The 19,486-nt window shown below is 42.5% G+C and overlaps 1 protein-coding gene across 3 annotated transcripts in view; it reads right to left on the minus strand.

Moving 5' to 3' along the window:
* The window catches only part of LOC115129329 (macrophage colony-stimulating factor 1 receptor 1-like), a 30,066-nt gene that overhangs the window by 2,207 nt on the left and 8,373 nt on the right, over positions 1-19,486 (minus strand). For all 3 annotated transcript variants that reach the window (XM_029659564.2, XM_029659565.2, XM_029659563.2), the window contains exons 9-20: positions 19,314-19,425; positions 17,761-17,960; positions 17,392-17,483; positions 17,072-17,198; positions 16,735-16,839; positions 16,514-16,624; positions 16,199-16,361; positions 15,951-16,030; positions 15,697-15,806; positions 7,836-7,958; positions 6,010-6,121; positions 5,800-5,899 (exon numbers count right to left, since the gene is read on the minus strand). In XM_029659564.2, the coding sequence (XP_029515424.1) occupies positions 5,800-5,899; positions 6,010-6,121; positions 7,836-7,958; positions 15,697-15,806; positions 15,951-16,030; positions 16,199-16,361; positions 16,514-16,624; positions 16,735-16,839; positions 17,072-17,198; positions 17,392-17,483; positions 17,761-17,960; positions 19,314-19,425 (1,435 nt within the window). The remainder of the gene's footprint in view (positions 1-5,799; positions 5,900-6,009; positions 6,122-7,835; positions 7,959-15,696; positions 15,807-15,950; positions 16,031-16,198; positions 16,362-16,513; positions 16,625-16,734; positions 16,840-17,071; positions 17,199-17,391; positions 17,484-17,760; positions 17,961-19,313; positions 19,426-19,486) is intronic.

The following is a 19,486-nucleotide window of genomic DNA, read 5'->3' on the forward strand; positions in this document are numbered from 1 at the left end:
AATGTAAAGTGTTGGTTTCATGAGCTGAAATAAAAGATCCCAGAAATGTTCCATACCCACAAAAAGCTTATTTGTCAAAAATGTTGTGCTCACATTTGTTAACAACCCTGTTAGTGAGCATGTCTCCTTTGCCAAGAGGATCCATCCACCTGACAGGTTTGGTATATCAAGAAGCTGATTAAACAGCATGATCATTACACAGGTGCACCTTGTCCTGGGGACAGTAAAAGGCCAGTAAAATGTGCTGTTTTGTCACACAACACAATGCCACAGAGTGTGCAATTGGCATGCTGACTGCAGGAATGCCCACCAGAGCTGTTGCCAGAGAATTTTATGATCATTTCTCAACCATAAGCGGCCTTCAACGTCGTTTTAGAGAATTCTGCATTATGTCCAACCGGCCTCACAACTACAGACCACGAGTAACCACGCCAGCTCAGGACCTCGACATCCGGCTTGTTTACCTGCGGGATCGTCTGAAACCAGCCACCCGGACAGCTGATGAGGAGTATTTCAATCTGTAATAAAGCCTTTATGTGGGGAAAAACTCATTCTGATTGGCTGGGCCTGGCTCCACAGTGGGTGGGCCTATGCCCTCCAAGACCCACCCATGGCTGCGCCCAGTCATGTGAAATCCATAGACTAGGGTCTAATGAATTTATTTAAATTCACTGATTTCCTTATATGAACTGTAACTCAGTAAAATCATTGAAATTGTTGCATGTCAAGTTTATATTTTTGTTCAGTATAACAGGTAAGTAGCTGGTTGAGAAAATACCAAGAGTGTGCAAAGCTACAAGGCAAAGGGTGGCTACAAATCAATATATTTTGATTTGTTTAACACTTTTTTGGTTACTACATGATTCCATATGTGTTATTTCATAGTTATGATGTCTTCACTATTATTCTACAATGTAGAAAATAGTATAAATAAAGAACAACCCTTGAATGAGTAGGTGTGTCCAAACTTTTGCCTGGTACTGTATATATATATTTGACTGACATGTATCATTTGGGGCCCAGGGAGGAAGGCTGTCATTTTAATTGGCTCTTAACCAACTGTGCTATTTATTATTATTTGTTGCATTGTTTGTAACTTATTTTGTACATATTATGTTGCTGCTACCTTCTCTTATGACCGAAAAGAGCTTCTGGACATCAGAACAGCGATTTCTCACCTCAAATTGGATGAACAATTTTTCTTTAATGAGTCGGACGGGAACAATATATTCCAACCACCTGAACAGGCCGTTATCCCCGTCATTCGTTGGAGAAATAAACAGATTTTGCGGAAAGAGATCGGGGTGCCTTATGAGGTTCACGCGACGAGTGGCTAATCTGCCTTTGTCCTCCGTACTGTTAGCCAACGTTCAATCGCTGTAAAATAAATGGGACGAACTGAAAGCATGTTTAACCTACCGACGGGACATTAAAAACTAATATCTTATGTTTCACCGAGTCGTGGCATTAATAACATACCGTTGGCAGGTTATACACTCTATTGGCAGGATAGAACAGCAGCCTCTGGTAAGACACGGGGCAGGGACCTATGTATATTTGTAAACAACAGCTGGTGCACGGTATTGAAGGTTTTGCTCGCCTGAGGTAGAGTATCTCATGATAAGCTGTAGACCCCATTATCTACCTAGAGAGTTTATCTGTATTTGTCGTAGCTGTCTACATACCACCACAGACCGATGCTGGCACTAAAACCCCACTCAATGAGCTGTATATCACTAAAAGCAAACAGGAAAACACTCATCCAGAGGCGGTACTCCTAGTGGCCGAGGACTTTAATGCAGAGAAACTTAAATCAGTTTTACCTAATTTTTATCAGCAAGTTACATGTGCAACCAGAGGGGAAAAAACTCTAGACCACCTTAACTCCACACACAGAGATGAATGCAAAGCTCTCCCTCACCCTCCATTTGGCAAATCTGACCATAATTCTATCCTCCTGATTCCTGCTTACAAACAAAAATGTAAGCAGGAATCACCAATGACTCAGTCTATAAAAAAGTGGTCAGATGACGCAGATGCTAAGCTACAGGACTGTTTTGCTAGCTCAGACTAGAATATGTTCCGGGATTCTTCCGATGACATTGAGAAGTACACCAGATCAGTCACTGGCTTCATCGATAAGTGCATTGATGACGTCGTCCCCACAGTGACAGTGCGTACATAACCCAACCAGAAGCCATAGATTACAGGAAGCATTCATACTGAGCTATCAATCAAATCAAATGTATTTATAAAGCCCTTTTTACATCAGCCGATGTCACAAAGTGCTGTACAGAAACCCAGACTAAAACCCCAAACAGCAAGCAATGCAGATGTAGAAGCTAAAGGTTAGAGCTGCCGTTTTCATGGAGCAGGACTCTAACCCGGAAGCTTACAAGAAATCCTGTTCAAACCCCCGAGCTGACAAGGTACAAATCTGTCGTTCTGCCCCTGAACAGGCAGTTAACCCACTGTTCCTAGGCCGTCATTGAAAATAAGAATTTGTTCTTAACTGACTTGCCTAGTTAAAAGAAAAAGCCCTCCAATGAAGCATCAAACAGGCAAAGCGTCAATACAGGACTAAGATCAAATCGTACTACACTGGCTCTGACACTCGTCGGATGTGGCAGGATATTACAGACTACAAAGGGAAGCACAGCCACAAGCTGACCAGTTAAATGAGCCCAACAGACAAGCTAAATTACTTTTATGCTCGCTTTGAAGCAAGTAACACTAAAACCTGCATGAGAGCATCAGCTGTTCCGGATGACTGTGTGATCATGCTCTCTGCAGCCGATGTGAGTAAGACCTTTATAAAGGTCAATATTCACAGACTGATTACCAGGACGTGTACTCCGAGCATGCGCTGACCAACTGTCTTCACTGACATTTTTAACCTCGCCCTGTCTGAGTCTGTAATACCTACATGTTTCAAGCAGACCACCATAGTCCCTGTGCCCATGAACACTAAGGTAACCTGCCTAAATGACTGTCACATCTGTAGCTATGAAATTCTTTGAAAGTCTGGCCATGGCTCACATCAACACCATTATCCAAGAAACCCTTGACCCACTCCAATTTGCATACCGCCCCAACAGATCCACAGATTATGTAATCTCTATTGTACTCCACACTGCCCTTTCACACCTGGACAAAAAGAAACACCGACGTGAGAATGCTATTCATTGACTACAGCTCAGCGTTCAACACCATAGTGTCCTCAAAGCTCATCACTAAGCTAAGGACCCTGGGACTAAGCACATCCATCTTCAACTGGACCCTGGACTTCCTGACGGGCCACCCACAGGTCGTAAGGGTAGGTAACAACACATCCGCCACGCTGATCCTCAACACGGGGGCCCCTCAGGGGTGCGTGCTCAGTTCCCTCCTGTACTCCCCGTTCACTCATGACTGCACGGCCAGGCATGACTCCAACACCATCATTAAGTTTGCTGATGACACAACAGTGGTAGGCCTGATCACTGACAATAATGAGACAGCCTATAGGGAGGAGGTCATAGACCTGACCGCGTGGTGCAAGGACAAAAACCTCTCCCTCAACTTGATCAAGACAAAGGAGATGATTGTGGACTTCAGGAAAAGGAGGACCGAGCACGCCCCCATTATCATCGACAGGGCTGCAGTGGAACAGGTTGAGAGTTTCAAGTTTCTTGTTGTCCACATCACCAACAAACTAAGATGGTCCAAGCACACCATGACAGTTGTGAAGAGGGCACGACAAACCTATTCCCCCCCCCAGGAAACTGAAAAGTTTTGGCATGGGTCCTCATATCCTCAAAAGGTTTAACAGCTGCACCATCGAGAGCATCCTGACAGGTTGCATCACTGCCTGGTATGGCAACTGCTCGGCCTCTGACCGCAAGGCATTATACAGAGGGTAGTGCATACTGCCCAGTACATCACCGGGGCCAAGCTTCCTGTCATCCAGGATTTCTATACCAGGTGGTGTCAGAGGAAGGCCCTAAAAATTGTCAAAGACTCCAGCCACCCTAGTCATAGACTGTTCCCTCTGCTACCACACGGCAAGCGGTACCAGATCTCCAAGTCTAGGTCCAAGAGGCTTCTAAACAGCTTCTATCCCCAAGCCATAAGACTCCTGAACATCTAATGAAATGGCTACCCAGACTATTTGCATTTACCCCCCTTCTCCGCTGCTGCTACTCTCTGTTATTATCTATGCATAGTCACTTTAATAACTCTACCTACATGTACACATTACCTCATTACCTCAGCACCGTTGCCCCCGCACATTTATTTAGGTATTTTCTTAAAACTGCATTGTTGGTTAAGGGCTTGTAAGTAAGCATTTCACTGTAATACAATTTGATTAGATTTGAATGCTGGTCCGCTATAGACGGCTGGAGAGGCTCTGTCCAGCCAGCTGGTGGTGCTGAAATGGCGGCACACACTCTTGTTTTCTTGGCGACGGCTGTGGTAACTGTCCTCCTGAATCAATAGTGTGACCATCCAACTGTTTGTTTTATACTGTAAATCTATGTTTTGTGAACTTTACCAGATAGATATTGCTCTCCTGTTTTAACTGTGATGATTATGAAACACAAACATGTAAAGGCTCTGCTTTAATGTGCTGCATTGCAGCCCTATTTCAATTGTTTATTTAGAGAAGACACACACGCCTATTATCCCGTGCCTTTAAATGATCCCGTGCCTTTAAATGATCCCGTGCCTTTAAATGATCCTGTGCCTTTAAATGATCCTGTGCCTTTAAATGATCCCGTGCCTTTAAATTATCCTGTGCCTTTAAATTATCCCGTGCCTTTAAATGATCCCGTGCCTTTAAATGATCCCTGCCTTTAAATGATCCCGTGCCTTTAAATTATCCCGTGCCTTTAAACATTCTAAAGGTATGAAGTATCTTCATCCATTGTCCAACTGTTTCATTTCCTATAATTGTTTTTAAAACCTTTTAACAATTTTGATGACTGTTGCTACTGTAAGGTGTACTTTTCACCTGCCATACTTCTGCTTTGTACTTCTTACAATCCCAAAGTTTGGTCAAAAAGTGTTCTATGTATCTAGACACTACAATGATAAGCATGGTTGATTGTGACGCACAGAGAGGCACCCCTCATAAACGCCACCACAGTCCCACCAGTCTTCTCCCTGTCTGGGCTGTGAAATGACACTGTTCCGGACTCCAGCCTGCTGATCATGTGGCTAACACGCAGAACCATGCCTGACAGAGGACTAACTCACCCCCACACAGAACCATGGTTGATCAAGGACTACCTCACCACCACACAGTACCATGCCTGATCGAGGACTAACTTACCCCCACACAAAGGGTCCCTGATGACTAGGTTGTAACTCTGTCTCTGGCCTCACAACACAAATGTTCTGGGTAGTGTGACAACCACGGAAAATTGACACTCACAGATGTGCAGAGCCTCAGGGGGAAAAATACACTATTTATTTTTTGTTTCTGTGGTGTGTTTGATGTTTGAGGGGAGCTTTGTAACTTGGGGCTCAGAGGAAGTAATCTGGAATCGGCCATGCTTAATGCATTAATAAAAGGCACAATAAATATATTTATTTTTATCATAAATGCTGAAAAGGGAGTATGATTGGAATATAGGGGGTCTTTGTTAAGTATTCCAGAAAAATATAAAAGGATATTGTAATATGCATCTGTATCTCAATGAAGCTAGGCTTACTCAGTGGGGGAAAATATGGTGCTTTAAATCTTAAAAACTTCCGCCTCATTTTAGCATGGGGACAAGGTTATTGACACCTAAAAGCCCTTAATGTGTAACTTACATCTCTGGAGGGGCAAAGTCTGGCCGGGACATTTGATAACCAGACTCTATCATCTTGTAGAATTTGGTGTCCACCAGGATACTGGGGTAGGGGCTCTTTCCTACAGAAATGAAACAAAACACAATCAATTTAAGAAGAACGACTGAATGACTTCACCAATGAGATGTCAAATCCCACTGTGTTTAGATATGCATGTTTATGCCAGCTCACCTAGAGAGAAGATCTCCCATAGCAGGATCCCATAGGACCAGACGTCACTCTGGACAGTGTAGAGACAATCAAAAATACTCTCTGGAGCCATCCACTTCACTGGCAGACGCGCCTACAGACACATAGTGTGAGGAAATACATATTCAAATGTGTATATTTAACAGGTTATATTTAATACGCAACGCAACCTCAAAAGCAAACTACAATTGCCATGACTGCAGGCAACAGAGATATGGAGTGTCTTGACCTTTTCCCCCTAGAGTCGAAGTCAGCGCGACGTGTACTTCAATTAGCTTAATACAAAATTCCCCATTAAAATGTCTGTTTAAGCTTGATATATCTGTATATCTGTTTTGCATAGACTCAGTCCACCACATACGCCCATGTCGGCCTTCCGCATCTGAGGTGGAATGTGGCAGAGCTACAGTGGTGTTTGTCAGACCAGGAGAACGGTTCAGTTTGGTTTAGAAAGTTGAGACTCTCACAAACACGATGGTGTTCTCAGTTTTGCTCTAAAAACCCACAAGCACCACGGGACTCGTCTCGGTACTACGACCCCCCACAAACGCCACGGGACTCGTCTCGGTACTACGACCCCCCACATGCGCCACGGGACTCGTCTCGGTACTACGACCCCCCACAAGCGCCACGGGACTCGTCTCGGTACTACGACCCCCCACAAGCGCCACGGGACTCGTCTCGGTACTACGACCCCCCACAAACGCCACGGGACTCGTCTCGGTACTACGACCCCCCACAAGCGCCACGGGACTCGTCTCGGTACTACGACCCCCCACAAGCGCCACGGGACTCGTCTCGGTACTACGACCCCCCACAAGCGCCACGGGACTCGTCTCGGTACTACGACCCCCCACAAGCACCACGGGACTCGTCTGAAGTCGGCACCGCTGATCTACCAACTTCTGTCTGTAGTGTCTGAACAGTTTGGGCTCAATACCCACCATCGAAAAGTGAGACTCTCACAAACGCTCTAGGACACCCACAAGCATCACAAGACTCGTCTCGGTACTACGACCCCCCACAAGCATCACAAGACTCGTCTCGGTACTACGACCACCCACAAGCATCACAAGACTCGTCTCGGTACTACGACCACCCACAAGCATCACGAGACTCGTCTCGGTACTACGACCCCCCACAAGCATCACAAGACTCGTCTCGGTACTACGACCTCCCACAAGCATCACAAGACTCATCTCGGTACTACGACCCCCCACAAGCATCACAAGACTCGTCTCGGTACTACGACCCCCCACAAGCATCACAAGACTCGTCTGAAGGTCCCCCGGAAGTTTATAAAATGAATGGAAGTATTTTTATTTATTTAACCTTTATTTAACCAGGAAACAAAGGTATACAGTATACTGTATATGAAAGTAGTTTAGTGCCTAATAAAGGGGCTAAATATGGTAAAACAAAACTATAAAAGTTTCCTGATCTTTCTTATATTTCTCAGATATGGGACACTTCCAAACAAACTTCCTTTGATTAATTTTTTACTATCTGTTTTTTTTATGTATGAATAAATTATTCAATGTGTTTCTATGGGATAATATCAGTAAGGCCAAATTCAATGTTTCATCATTTTGGTAAATATTTATTATTATTTATTTTTTATATACTGACTAAAATTCTAAATTCAAATATCTAAATGATTCTTGGTATGACCATCTTAAAACAATTCCATATAGTGTAGTAGAAACCCAGGCCCGGGCCCTTACTAAACACGTGAAATAGTTGTTACTGACACAGAAAATGTTGTTATTGAGGTGGTTGTTCATTTGAGGTTGTTGTTGTTCGCTCACATTGCCCTTCACCACATAGTTGGAGTCATTCATGATGTCACGTGCCAGGCCGAAGTCACAGATCTTAGCCACACGGCGGTCTGTCAGGAGGACGTTCCTGGCTGCAACATCCCGGTGAATACACTGAGAGAAAGAGACAGACAGAGAGAGAATCACTTATAGTGGCTTACCACAACCTCACAAAGAGCTCTCATCTGTATCCACTGGGCACACCACATCATTACAACGTGGGGAATTGGGTAATACTTGCTAGATATGTTGATCAATGAGATTCCAACATATTTTCACCCACTCAAACAGACAGCCAACAGTTAGATGAATTCCCAATGTGTTATCACTACACTTTCCACAATTTAAAACAGGGGTATTGGACCAGGGGTCCATGGCCAAAGCAAAGGTACTGCAAAAATATTTGTTTAAATTAAAAAGTTGAAAAAATATATTTTTATTTTCAATGTTTTGATAAATAGCGCGAGCAACAACAGACAAAACACATTTTGAATTACATACCTACAGTAGAAAAGAAGAGAATATATTATCTATAATGATGTCGACTTTGTTTCTCAACTCCTAATATTGAGCAATTTACACTCACTGGAGCTGATCACACTCACTGGAGTATCTCACATATGCCTTGAAAAAGCACCTGCTAATAAGCTACCAGTCAATAGGTTACCAGTCAATAGGCTACCAGTCAATAGGCTACCAGTCAATAGGCTACCAGTGAGGCAAGTACCGCTGGCTGCTGGTAAGCTTTCTTGACTTGGACATTCATTTTTGCCAACACTATGGCTAACCTTTGTTTAACCAGCTAAATAACTGTTCTTAGTGGAAATGTGTTTGGCGTTACCTTGCTAGCTAATAGGCTGTTAGAGTCTTCTTGTTATAATGTGGGGAGGTCAACATAATGAAAAACTATCTACCAAATCTTTTCATTTTAAAATGTTGATCACATCTCCTTGCCATTATAATTCACCTGACATGTGAATTATATGTTTTTTTGCTAACATATGACCCCTAAATAATAAATAAATAAAAAATACAAAAAAGTGACGGGGGTCACATTTGCCTGGTAACGTATAATGGGAGTCCCTGGGTCGCTGGGTTGCCTGGGAGGGGGTCCCTGGGCAAGAAAGGGTTGAAGACCCCTGATCTAAAAGGACAACCCAATTCCAATGGAAAATCTATTTCAGATTTTTGGTTTAGTTTTGACCTAAATGTATTATCACTGCGCTTTCAACCATTTAAACCACACTAACGTTCAATTGGGAATACAGTCAGATACACACAGAGATGCATACAAAGCTCTCCCCCGCCCTCCACTTGGCAAATCTGACCACAATTCTATCCTCCTGATTCCTGCTTACAAGCAAAAACTAAAGCAGGAAGTACCAGTGACTCGCTCAATATGGAAGTGGTCAGATGATGCGGATGCTACACTATAAGACTGTTTTGCTAGCACAGACTGGAATATGTTCTGGGATTCATCCAATGGCATTGAGGAATACACCACATCAGCCATCAGCTTCATCAATAAGTGCATAGATGATGTCATCCCACAGTGACTGTACGAACATATCCCAACCAGAAGCCATGGATTACAGGCAACATCCGCATCGAGCTAAAGGCTAGAGCTGCCGCTTTCAAGGAGCGGGAGACTAATCCGAATGCTTAGAATAAATCCCGCTATGCCCTCAGACGAACCATCAAACAAGCAAAGTGTCAATACAGGATTAAGATTGAATCCTACTACACCGGCTCTGACGCTCTTCGGATGTGGCAAGGCTTGAGAAACTATTACGGACTACAAAGAGAAACCCAGAGGCGAGTTGCCTAGTGATGCGAGCCTACCAGATGAGCTAAATGCCTTTTATGCTCGCATCGAGGCAAGCAACATTGAAGCATGCACGAGAGCACTAGCTGTTCTGGATGACTGTGTGATAACGCTCTCGGAAACCGATGTGAACAAAACCTTGAAACAGGTCAACATTCACAAAGCCAGTGGGTCAGACGGATTACCAGGAAGTGTACTTAAGGTTCTACAGCTACACCATTGAGAGCATCCTGACCGGTTGCATCACTGCCTGGTTTGGCAACTGCTCGGCATCTGACCGTAAGGCGCTACAGAGGGTAGTGCGAACGGTCCTGTACATCACTGGGGCCAAGCTTCCTGCCATCTAGGTCATAAATAATAGGTGATGTCAGAGGAAAGCCCATACAATTGTCAGAGACTCATGTCACCCAAGTTATAGACTCTCTGCTTCCGCACGGCAAGCTGACCAAAAAGCTCCTCAACAGCTTCTACCCCCAAGCCATTAGACTGCTGAACGATTCATAAAAATCAGATTACCTCAACTACCCTGTACCCCTGCACACTCTCTCAGTACCGGTGCCCCCTGTATATAGCCTTGTTATTGTTATTCTTATTGTGTTACTTTTTATAATGACTTTTTACTTTAACCTACTTGGTAAATATTTTCTTCGTCTTGAACTGCACTGTTGGTTAAGTAAGCATTTCACGGTAAAGTCTACACTTGGTGTATTCGGCGCATGTGGCAAATCAAATTTTATTTGATATTTTGTGTATTTATACAACAACTTAATGGGTTATTTATTTTAATTTAATTTTACCTTTATTTAACCAGGCAAGTCAGTTAAGAACAAATTCTTATTTTCAATGACGGCCTAGGAACAGTGGGTTAACTGCCTGTTCAGGGGCAGAACGACAGATTTGTACCTTGTCAGCTCGGGGGTCTGAACTTGCAACCTTCCAGTTACTAGTCCAACGGTTATCACTGTGCTTCATCTAATAGCACAACAAAATAACCTGGATTGCAGTTGAGATTACATTAAAGTACATGGTACAAGTGAATAATGCCAAGATTTCCACTGATCTGAGACCATGAACATGTACAGTTTCAATGATTACATAAGTAGACATCTATTGTTGCAGTAAACCAGGGGCGTCATGCACCCCAAAAATCTGAGGGGGCACAAAGTACATCAGGATGGACTATTTGAATTGGCCCTTTTTGAACTAACTCTTTTGACTCATCACATACTCTGCTGCTACTGTTTATTTTCTATCCTGTTGTCTAATCCCTTTACCCCTACCTGTATGTACAGTGGGGCAAAAACGTATTTAGTCAGCCACCAATTGTGCAAGTTCTCCAACTTAAAAAGATGGGAGAGGCCTGTAATTTTCATCATAGGTACACTTCAACTATGACAGACAAAACGAGGGAAAAAAATCCAGAAAATCACATTGTAGGATTTTTAATGAATTTATTTGCAAATTATGGTGGAAAATAAGTATTTGGTCACCTACAAACAAGCAAGATTTCTGGCTCTCACAGACCTGTAACTTCTTCTTTAAGAGGCACCTCTGTCCTCCACTCGTTACCTGTATTCATTTCACCTGTTTGAACTTGTTATCAGTATAAAAGACACCTGTCCACAACCTCAAACAGTCACACTCCAAACTTCACTATGGCCAAAACCAAAGAGCTGTCAAAGGACACCAGAAACAAAATTGTAGACCTGCACCAGGCTGGGAAGACTGAATCTGCAATAGGTAAGCAGCTTGGTTTGAAGAAATCAACTGTGGGAGCAATTATTAGGAAATGGAAGACATACAAGACTACTGATAATCTCTCTCGATCTGGGGCTCCACGCAAGATCTCACCCCGTAGGGTCAAAATGATCACAAGAACGGTGAGCAAAAATCCCAGTACCACCCGGGGGGACCTAGTGAATGACCTGCAGAGAGCTGGGACCAAAGTAACAAAGCCTACCATCAGTAACACACTAGGCCGCTAGGGACTCAAATCCTGCAGTGCCAGACGTGTCCCCCTGCTTAAGCCAGTACATGTCCAGGCCCATCTGAACTTTGCTAGAGAGCATTTGGATGATCCAGAAGAAGATTGGGAGAATGTCATATGGTCAGATGAAACCAAAATATAACTTTTTGGTAAAAACTCAACTCGTCGTGTTTGGAGGACAAAGACTGTTGAGTTGCATCCAAAGAACACCATACCTACTTTGAAGCATGGGGGTGGAAACATCATGCTTTGGGGCTATTTTTCTGCAAAGAGACCAGGACGACTGATCCGTGTAAAGGAAATAATGAATGGGGCCATGTATCGTGAGATTTTGAGTGAAAACCTCCTTTCATCAGCAAGGGCATTGAAGATGAAACGTGGCTGGGTCTTTCAGCATGACAATGATCCCAAACACACCGCCCGGGCAACGAAGGAGTGGCTTCGTAAGAAGCGTTTCATGGTCCTGGAGTGGCCTAGCTAGTCTCCAGATCTCAACCCCATAGAAAATCTTTGGAGGGAGTTGAAAGTCTGTGTTGCCCAGCAACAGCCCCAAAACATCACTGCTCTAGAGGAGATCTGCATGGAGGAATGGGCCAAAATACCAGCAACAGTGTGTGAAAACCTTGTGAAGACTTACAGAAAACGTTTGACCTCTGTCATTGCCAACAAAGGGTATATAACAAAGTATTGAGATAAACTTTTGTTATTGACCTTTTTTTCCACCATAATTTGCAAATACATTCATTCAAAATCCTACAATGTGATTTTCTGGATTATTTTTCTAATTTTGTCTGTCATAGTTGAAGTGTACCTATGATGAAAATTACAGGCCTCTCTCATCTTTTTAAGTGGGAGAACTTGCACAATTGGTGGCTGACTAAATACTTTTTTGCCCCACTGTACAGTGGGGAGAACAAGTATTTGAAACACTGCCGATTTTGCAGGTTTTCCTACTTACAAAGCATGTAGAGGTCTGTAATTGTTATCATAGGTACACTTGATCTGTGAGAGATGGAAACTAAAACAAAAATACAGAAAATCTAATTGTATGATTTTTAAGTAATTAATTTGCATTTTATTGCATGACATAAGTATTTGATTAATCAGAAAAGCAGAACTTAATATTTGGTACAGAAACCTTTGTTTGCAATTACAGAGATAATACATTTCCTGTAGTTCTTGACCAGGTTTGCACACACTGCAGCAGGGATTTTGGCCCACTCCTCCATACAGACCTTCTCCAGATCCTTCAGGTTTCGGGGCTGTCGCTGGGCAATACGGACGTTCAGCTCCCTCCAAAGATTTTCTATTGGGTTCAGGTGTGGAGACTGGCTAGGACCTTGAGATGCTTCTTACGGAGCCACTCCTTAGTTGCCCTGGCTGTGTGTTTCGGGTCGTTGTCATGCTGGAAGACCCCGCCACGGCCCATCTTCAATGCTCTTTCTGAGGGAAGGAGGTTGTTGGCCAAGATCTCGCGATCTCGCATCCATCCTCGCCTCAATACGGTGCAGTCGTCCTGTCCCCTTTGCAGAAAAGCATGCCCAAAGAATGATGTTTCCACCTACATGCTTCACGATTGGGATGGTGTTCTTGGGGTTGTACTCATCCTTCTTTTTCCTCCAAACACGGTGAGTGGAGTTTAGACCAAAAAGCTCTATTTTTGTCTCATCAGACCACATGACCTTCTCCCATTCCTCCTCTGGATCATCCAGATGGTCATTGGCAAACTTCAGACAAGCCTGGACATGCGCTGGCTTGAGCAGGGGGACCTTGCGTGCGCTGCAGGATTTTAATCCATGACGGCGTAGTGTGTTACTAATGGTTTTCCTTGAGACTGTGGTCCCAGCTCTCTTCAGGTCATTGACCAGGTCCTGCTGTGTAGTTCTGGGCTGATCCCTCACCTTCCTCATGATCATTGATGCCCCACGAGGTGAGATATTGCATGGAGCCCCAGACCGAGGGTGATTGACCGTCATCTTGAACTTCTTCCATTTTCTAATAATTGCGCCAACAGTCGTTGCCTTTCCACCAAGCTGCTTGCCTATTGTCCTGTAGTCCACCCCAGCCTTGTGCAGGTCTACAATTTTATCCCTGATGTCATTACACAGCTCTCTATTCTTGGCCATTGTGGAGAGGTTGGAGTCTGTTTGATTGAGTGTGTGGACAGGTGTCTTTTATACAGGTAATGAGTTCACAGGTGCAGTTAATACAGGTAATGAGTGGAGAACAGGAGGGCTTCTTAAAGAAAAACTAACAGGTCTGTGAGAGCCGGAATTCTTATTGGTTGGTAGGTGATCAAATACTTATGTCATGCAATAAAATGCAAATTAATTACTTAAAAATCATACAATGTGATTTTCTGGATTTTTGTTTTAGATTCCGTCTCTCACAGTTGAAGTGTACCTACGATAAGAATTACAGACCTCTACATGCTTTGTAAGTAGGAAAACCTGCAAAATCGGCAGTGTATCAAATACTTGTTCTCCCCACTGTATCTACCTCAATTACCGTGTATCCCTGCACATCGACTCGGTACTGGTACCCTTTGTGTATTGCCAATAGTTACTTATTGTGGATTTTTTACTCATGTTATTATTTTTCTATTATTTCAATTTTTTCTCTCTGCATTGCTGGGAAGGACCTGTAAGTAAACATTTCACTGTTAGTCTACACCTGTTGTTTACGAAGCATGTGACAAATGAAATTAGATTTTGATTTGATTTGATGGCGAGGGCGGTTGTCTGGAGGGGGGCTAGGCCCCCTGTCCATAAGTTGGAGAATGTCACATTTTTCAATACCTGAAACAGCTTTTTCATGTAATCTAGAGCCATAATCATTATGCTTAACTCTATGTAAAAAAAAATATATGTATATATTATTTATTTAAAAAATATCAATGGGAAAAATCTGAAGGGGCACATGCCCGCGTGACCCCTATGGGAAAGAACATGTGACCATGAATGTGTAACCCATTTTAAGGTTGAATAAATACTGTTACATCAGTTTGTAAGATAGTAAATAGCCTAATGTTATGGCTGTCTTGCAAAAGTAATATTGACTTGATTTTGGTTGACAATGCAACCAAATTTCAACATTTAAAGGAGATGTACTATATCTACTGCCTGGATGGTTCCATCTGAGCCACTGGCTTAGTCTTATTCGTTTGTCTACAAATTAATAATTGATATGTTGGATTCGGTCTCCATCTCAAACATCCAAGTGAAAGAATAGGACTAAATCAAATCAAATTTTAAATATACTTTAAATACAGTTTGATTAGATTGAATCCTATTCTTTAACTTTTATTTTTGCTTTAGATGGAGACATAAATCTAACATATTTATTATTAACTTGTAGATTCCATTTGAAGACAAGCAAAGCTTCAAACCCTTGGTCTATTTTTAGTTGAATCCTGAGTTGAATTGAACCAATAGCCGTTGATGACTTCCCAAATGTTACATAGGCCTAAATAGCCTCATTGATGATATATTATTGATAAAATATGATTACATTTAATTTGCTCTGTAAAACCTACCCTTTGAATTACTTCGATAGCAACAGTAAATGTATTAAGTGGAGATCTCTCAACAATCATTTTCACAACAGCACATTGATAATAGTCAGTAACAAATATCAAAGCTAAGCAGGGCTGAGCTTTGTTAAAGATCGAATGTATAGCTGTAGATAGATCAATTTCCCCCAGCGGGAGGTACACATAAATAAAACATGTATACATGGTTTGTCTATGTTGAAAATGGGTTGACATAATCCTGTGGTTAACATGTTACACTCAAAACAACAAATCCAAAGCATTTTCCACGTAGATTCCACATCACAATATGTTGACAAATTATGTTGAAACAATTTTGATTTAACCAGTTTGTGCCCCGTGGGTAATCTCTACCTGTCAGATGATATTTAAAAAAATATATAGTGTGACCAATTATCACCAAACATAATCTCAAACTGTGAAATATGCCTAGTTACACAAGCCTTGTTTCGAAAGCTTTGTTTTGAAACTGTGTGTTGATGTAACTCACGTTCTTGGCTGCCAGGAAGTCCAGACCTTGAGCCACCTGATAGGAGAACCTCAGCAGGTCATCCATGTCCAACGGCCACGAGTCTGGCCCTCCCTCCTCACACAGAGAGTCTGATAGAATAGAATAGAATAAAATAGAATAGAATATATCGATGTCCACCCAAATGTCTAACTTAGTCAAAGAACAACACAATGGAAAACTTGTGCATTGACTGGTGCTTGATAAATGAGAAGGTAGAAGGACAGATTGTTTACCCAGAGAGGAGTTGACGGGCTGGGGACCAGGCCTCATCTCCAGGTAGCTGTCAGAAGACACACTGGAGATCCCACTGTCACTGGGAGAGGGGAGGGGAGGAAGGGATCAGAGGGGGAGGGGGAGGTTCGGGAGGAGGCTAATCAGACAAAGTGGTTACGTCACCAGGCTGCTGCTGTATGTTGAATAAAGGTTACTGAGAGTCCACCTGCTTTTTCATGAGCTTGGTGCATGCCAATATGATCTATACCTTCTGATGAACTGTTTCTCCTTACAGACGTTCTTGTAGTCGCTGGTCTCTTCTGGTACCTCTGGCATGTTCATGACAGTGTTCAGGAAGGTCTCCTGCTTGTGTCGCAGGAAGTTCAGAAGGTCTCCATGACTACAGTACTCGGTGATCACCAGTACGGGTCCTTAGAGAAGATTAATGGATATTATTTTATAGAAATTGAGAGATTTTAAGCTTCCAAATATACTGTATTTTTTTAGCTAAAAATTGTGGTTGATTTGATTTTTAAAAAGTTTGTATTTTCCATGCATTTTAAGGAGAGTGCTCCGTTCTCACCTGCCTGAGTGCAGGCTCCCAGCAGGTTGACGATGTTCTTGTGCTGTCCCAGGTGACTCAGGATCTTCAGTTCTGACATCAGAGCCTCTCTCTCATCTGAGTGGGCCCTGGCTGCAGAGAGAGAGAAATTACCCTGTACCACTCAGATCACAGACATTTTAGCAGCTTTAATCAATTCTACTCCTGGATTAAAAAGTGTTCTCTTTTCAATGGATTCTGACCTTTGAGCATCTTGACAGCCACTCGTATCGCGTTGTCGTCCTCCCCCAGACCATAAGCCGTGGCCTCCACCACCTTCCCAAAGGCCCCGGCTCCTAGGATCTTCCCTGCAGGTCACATAGCCAACACATCACTTACAAATGTAACTGTAAGTCAATATACTTTATTTTCGTAAGTAAATACAATTTATAGTTGTACATTTAGTTGAGATTCCATGCATTCGCCAACCAGCAAGAACTACCTTTTCAAATCAAGATACAATGTATTACACAAGAGTGGAATATCTAACTCCAAAGTACCAAACCACTGCAGTATCCTGTTTAAGAAAAGGTCACAAACCTAGCTTGAGCTTGTCCCTGGGAAACTCCCACTTTTCATTGTATGGCAGCTGACTTGGGTCGATAAAGGTGTAGTTGTTTCCATCACTGGCCTGGATGATCTTCCACCGGATCTCATATCTCGGTTTCTGCAAAGGGAAGGAAATGTTCATTAGTCAATCATTTGAAAAGCTAAAAGGAAACAATGATTTGAAACTAGAGATATTTGTGAATACTCTATTCATAGATATATCCATTTGTTACCAAGGTTTATTTTAGACGAGATTGCATACTGATCTCTCAGTGTATTTTGTATATGGCAGAGGCTGTTGTGTGTCCTACCTGCTTGTACTTGTAGAGCAGGATGATGAGTAGCAGGATGAGGAAGGCCAGAACACCAGCTGCTCCCGATAGGGTGGAGGTGAACACTTTATCTATCCAATTAGAGAGCAGACGGAGAGTCAGGAGGGAGAGTGTAGATGACACTCGGAATGTTCTATGTATAATGGTTTTGGAATGAGTTTATGTGGAACTGAGGATGAATAGCTGTAGCTAAAGTAACAGATTATGTGAATCTGAATCAACAAATGAAAGGACAGTTCATGTACAGTTCATGTACTTGACTATGATGACACAGAAACAAGGAGTGTGAACTAAGGATTAGACAGTAACCGTGAGGATAGCCATGGATGACTGTGCTTTGACTCTTACCGGAAACTTCCATGGCGAAGGTGTCTTTGCCAACTCCGGCCAGGTTGAAGGCGACACACTCCACGGTCATCCTACGGTTGGCCGGTCCCACGGTTAGGACGCTCTCGACTTCGACCGGCCCGTACTCCTCCCTCTGGACCTCCACCGTCTGTGCCAGGAGAGGAGCAGGCATCTGGAGACCTGTGTTGTTCTCATTGCACCTGTTCTCATAGAAAGGGATGAGATGGGTTGACTCCCTCATTTAGTTATGACATCCAATACGTTATTATATTTAAAAAACACCATAGGAGTGATATTCTGCGAAGAGTGCCTTTTGATATTTTAAGTAGAAATTGGGCACCAATATTGAATTTTAAAGCCTGTTATATTAAATGTAGTGCCCTTTAACATAGACAACATGGAGAATTTATACATCTGATTTTTAATATATATAAAGACTTGCTGAAGTGCAAAAATGCAGCATATTGTAGCTCAGTGCCTCTGTGACTTCTTGGTCGATTTTAACCCACTTAATCCCAACATTTTTCCAAGCTATTTTGTTGGTTTGACAGAGTCATTTCTGAAGATTACTATGTATTTTGTGTCATTCATTTACATATGTCCCTTATTTTAATGTCAACCCTGTCACGTGAATTGAACTCTCATTTTAACATGGTGAAATTGTTCCTTTTTTTTATTCAAAAGGAACAAACATCTAATAATCAAAACATAATGTAAAAGCAGGTGAGCTGGTTCTACTCCTTCAGGCGATTTTCAGTTTTTTTGTGGTGGTAAACTGAGCGTGTCGTGTATAACACGTCAACCGTGTTACCAATAGATAGATAGGCTAGAGAAGTATTAACAGTTCTTTTGGGGTGGAAAACTGAGCGTGTCGTATATAACACGTCAACCGTGTTACCAATAGATAGATAGGCTAGAGAAGTATTAACAGTACTTTTGGGGTGGAAAACTGAGCGTGTCGTATATAACACGTCAACCGTGTTACCAATAGATAGATAGGCTAGAGAAGTATTAACAGTTCTTTTGGGGTGGAAAACTGAGCGTGTCGTATATAACACGTCAACCGTGTTACCAATAGATAGATAGGCTAGAGAAGTATTAACAGTACTTTGTGGGGGTGAAGTTTGCATTCAATTGCCACTCGCTGTTGCAAACAACAAGCTGCCATTCCCACTGTCACAAGGGGGTTCATGGTTGATTTAAGATGAAGTCGTCAACCCTGATATGGTCAACCCTGTTATGGTCAACCGTTACTTTATTTGGCACTTAATAGGCACTTACTGAAGTCATTTTTGTCATTTAACATCTTGCGATGTGAATTTTTTTTTTTTATGAAGTTGAACATGTGCTCTTTATGATTATTATTATAATATTTTTTTTTACCAAGTTACACTTCTCAATTCTCAAAAGGCATTGAATTGGTGGAATGATCCATTATACCTATTTAGTCTCTCCTATCATCAATAATGGGTATTTCTGTGCTTATTAAGTCTCTATTTTACCACAGCAATATCATACCACTGCCCTCTAGTAACCCTCATGCAAACACTTACGTGGCTCGGATTCCAGAGCACTGGTACCAGAGGATGATGGGAGCAGGATAACCGAACGACGTACACATGAGGCTGGTGATGTTCTCCCATCTCACCACGGCAACCGGCTTCTCTGCCAATCACGAGAGAGCATGGTTAAATAAACCATGTTTTAAATACAGATACAGATAGTC

This window comes from Oncorhynchus nerka, linkage group LG5 (assembly GCF_034236695.1).
Source record: "Oncorhynchus nerka isolate Pitt River linkage group LG5, Oner_Uvic_2.0, whole genome shotgun sequence".
In the NCBI taxonomy this organism is placed as follows: Eukaryota; Metazoa; Chordata; class Actinopteri; order Salmoniformes; family Salmonidae; genus Oncorhynchus; species Oncorhynchus nerka.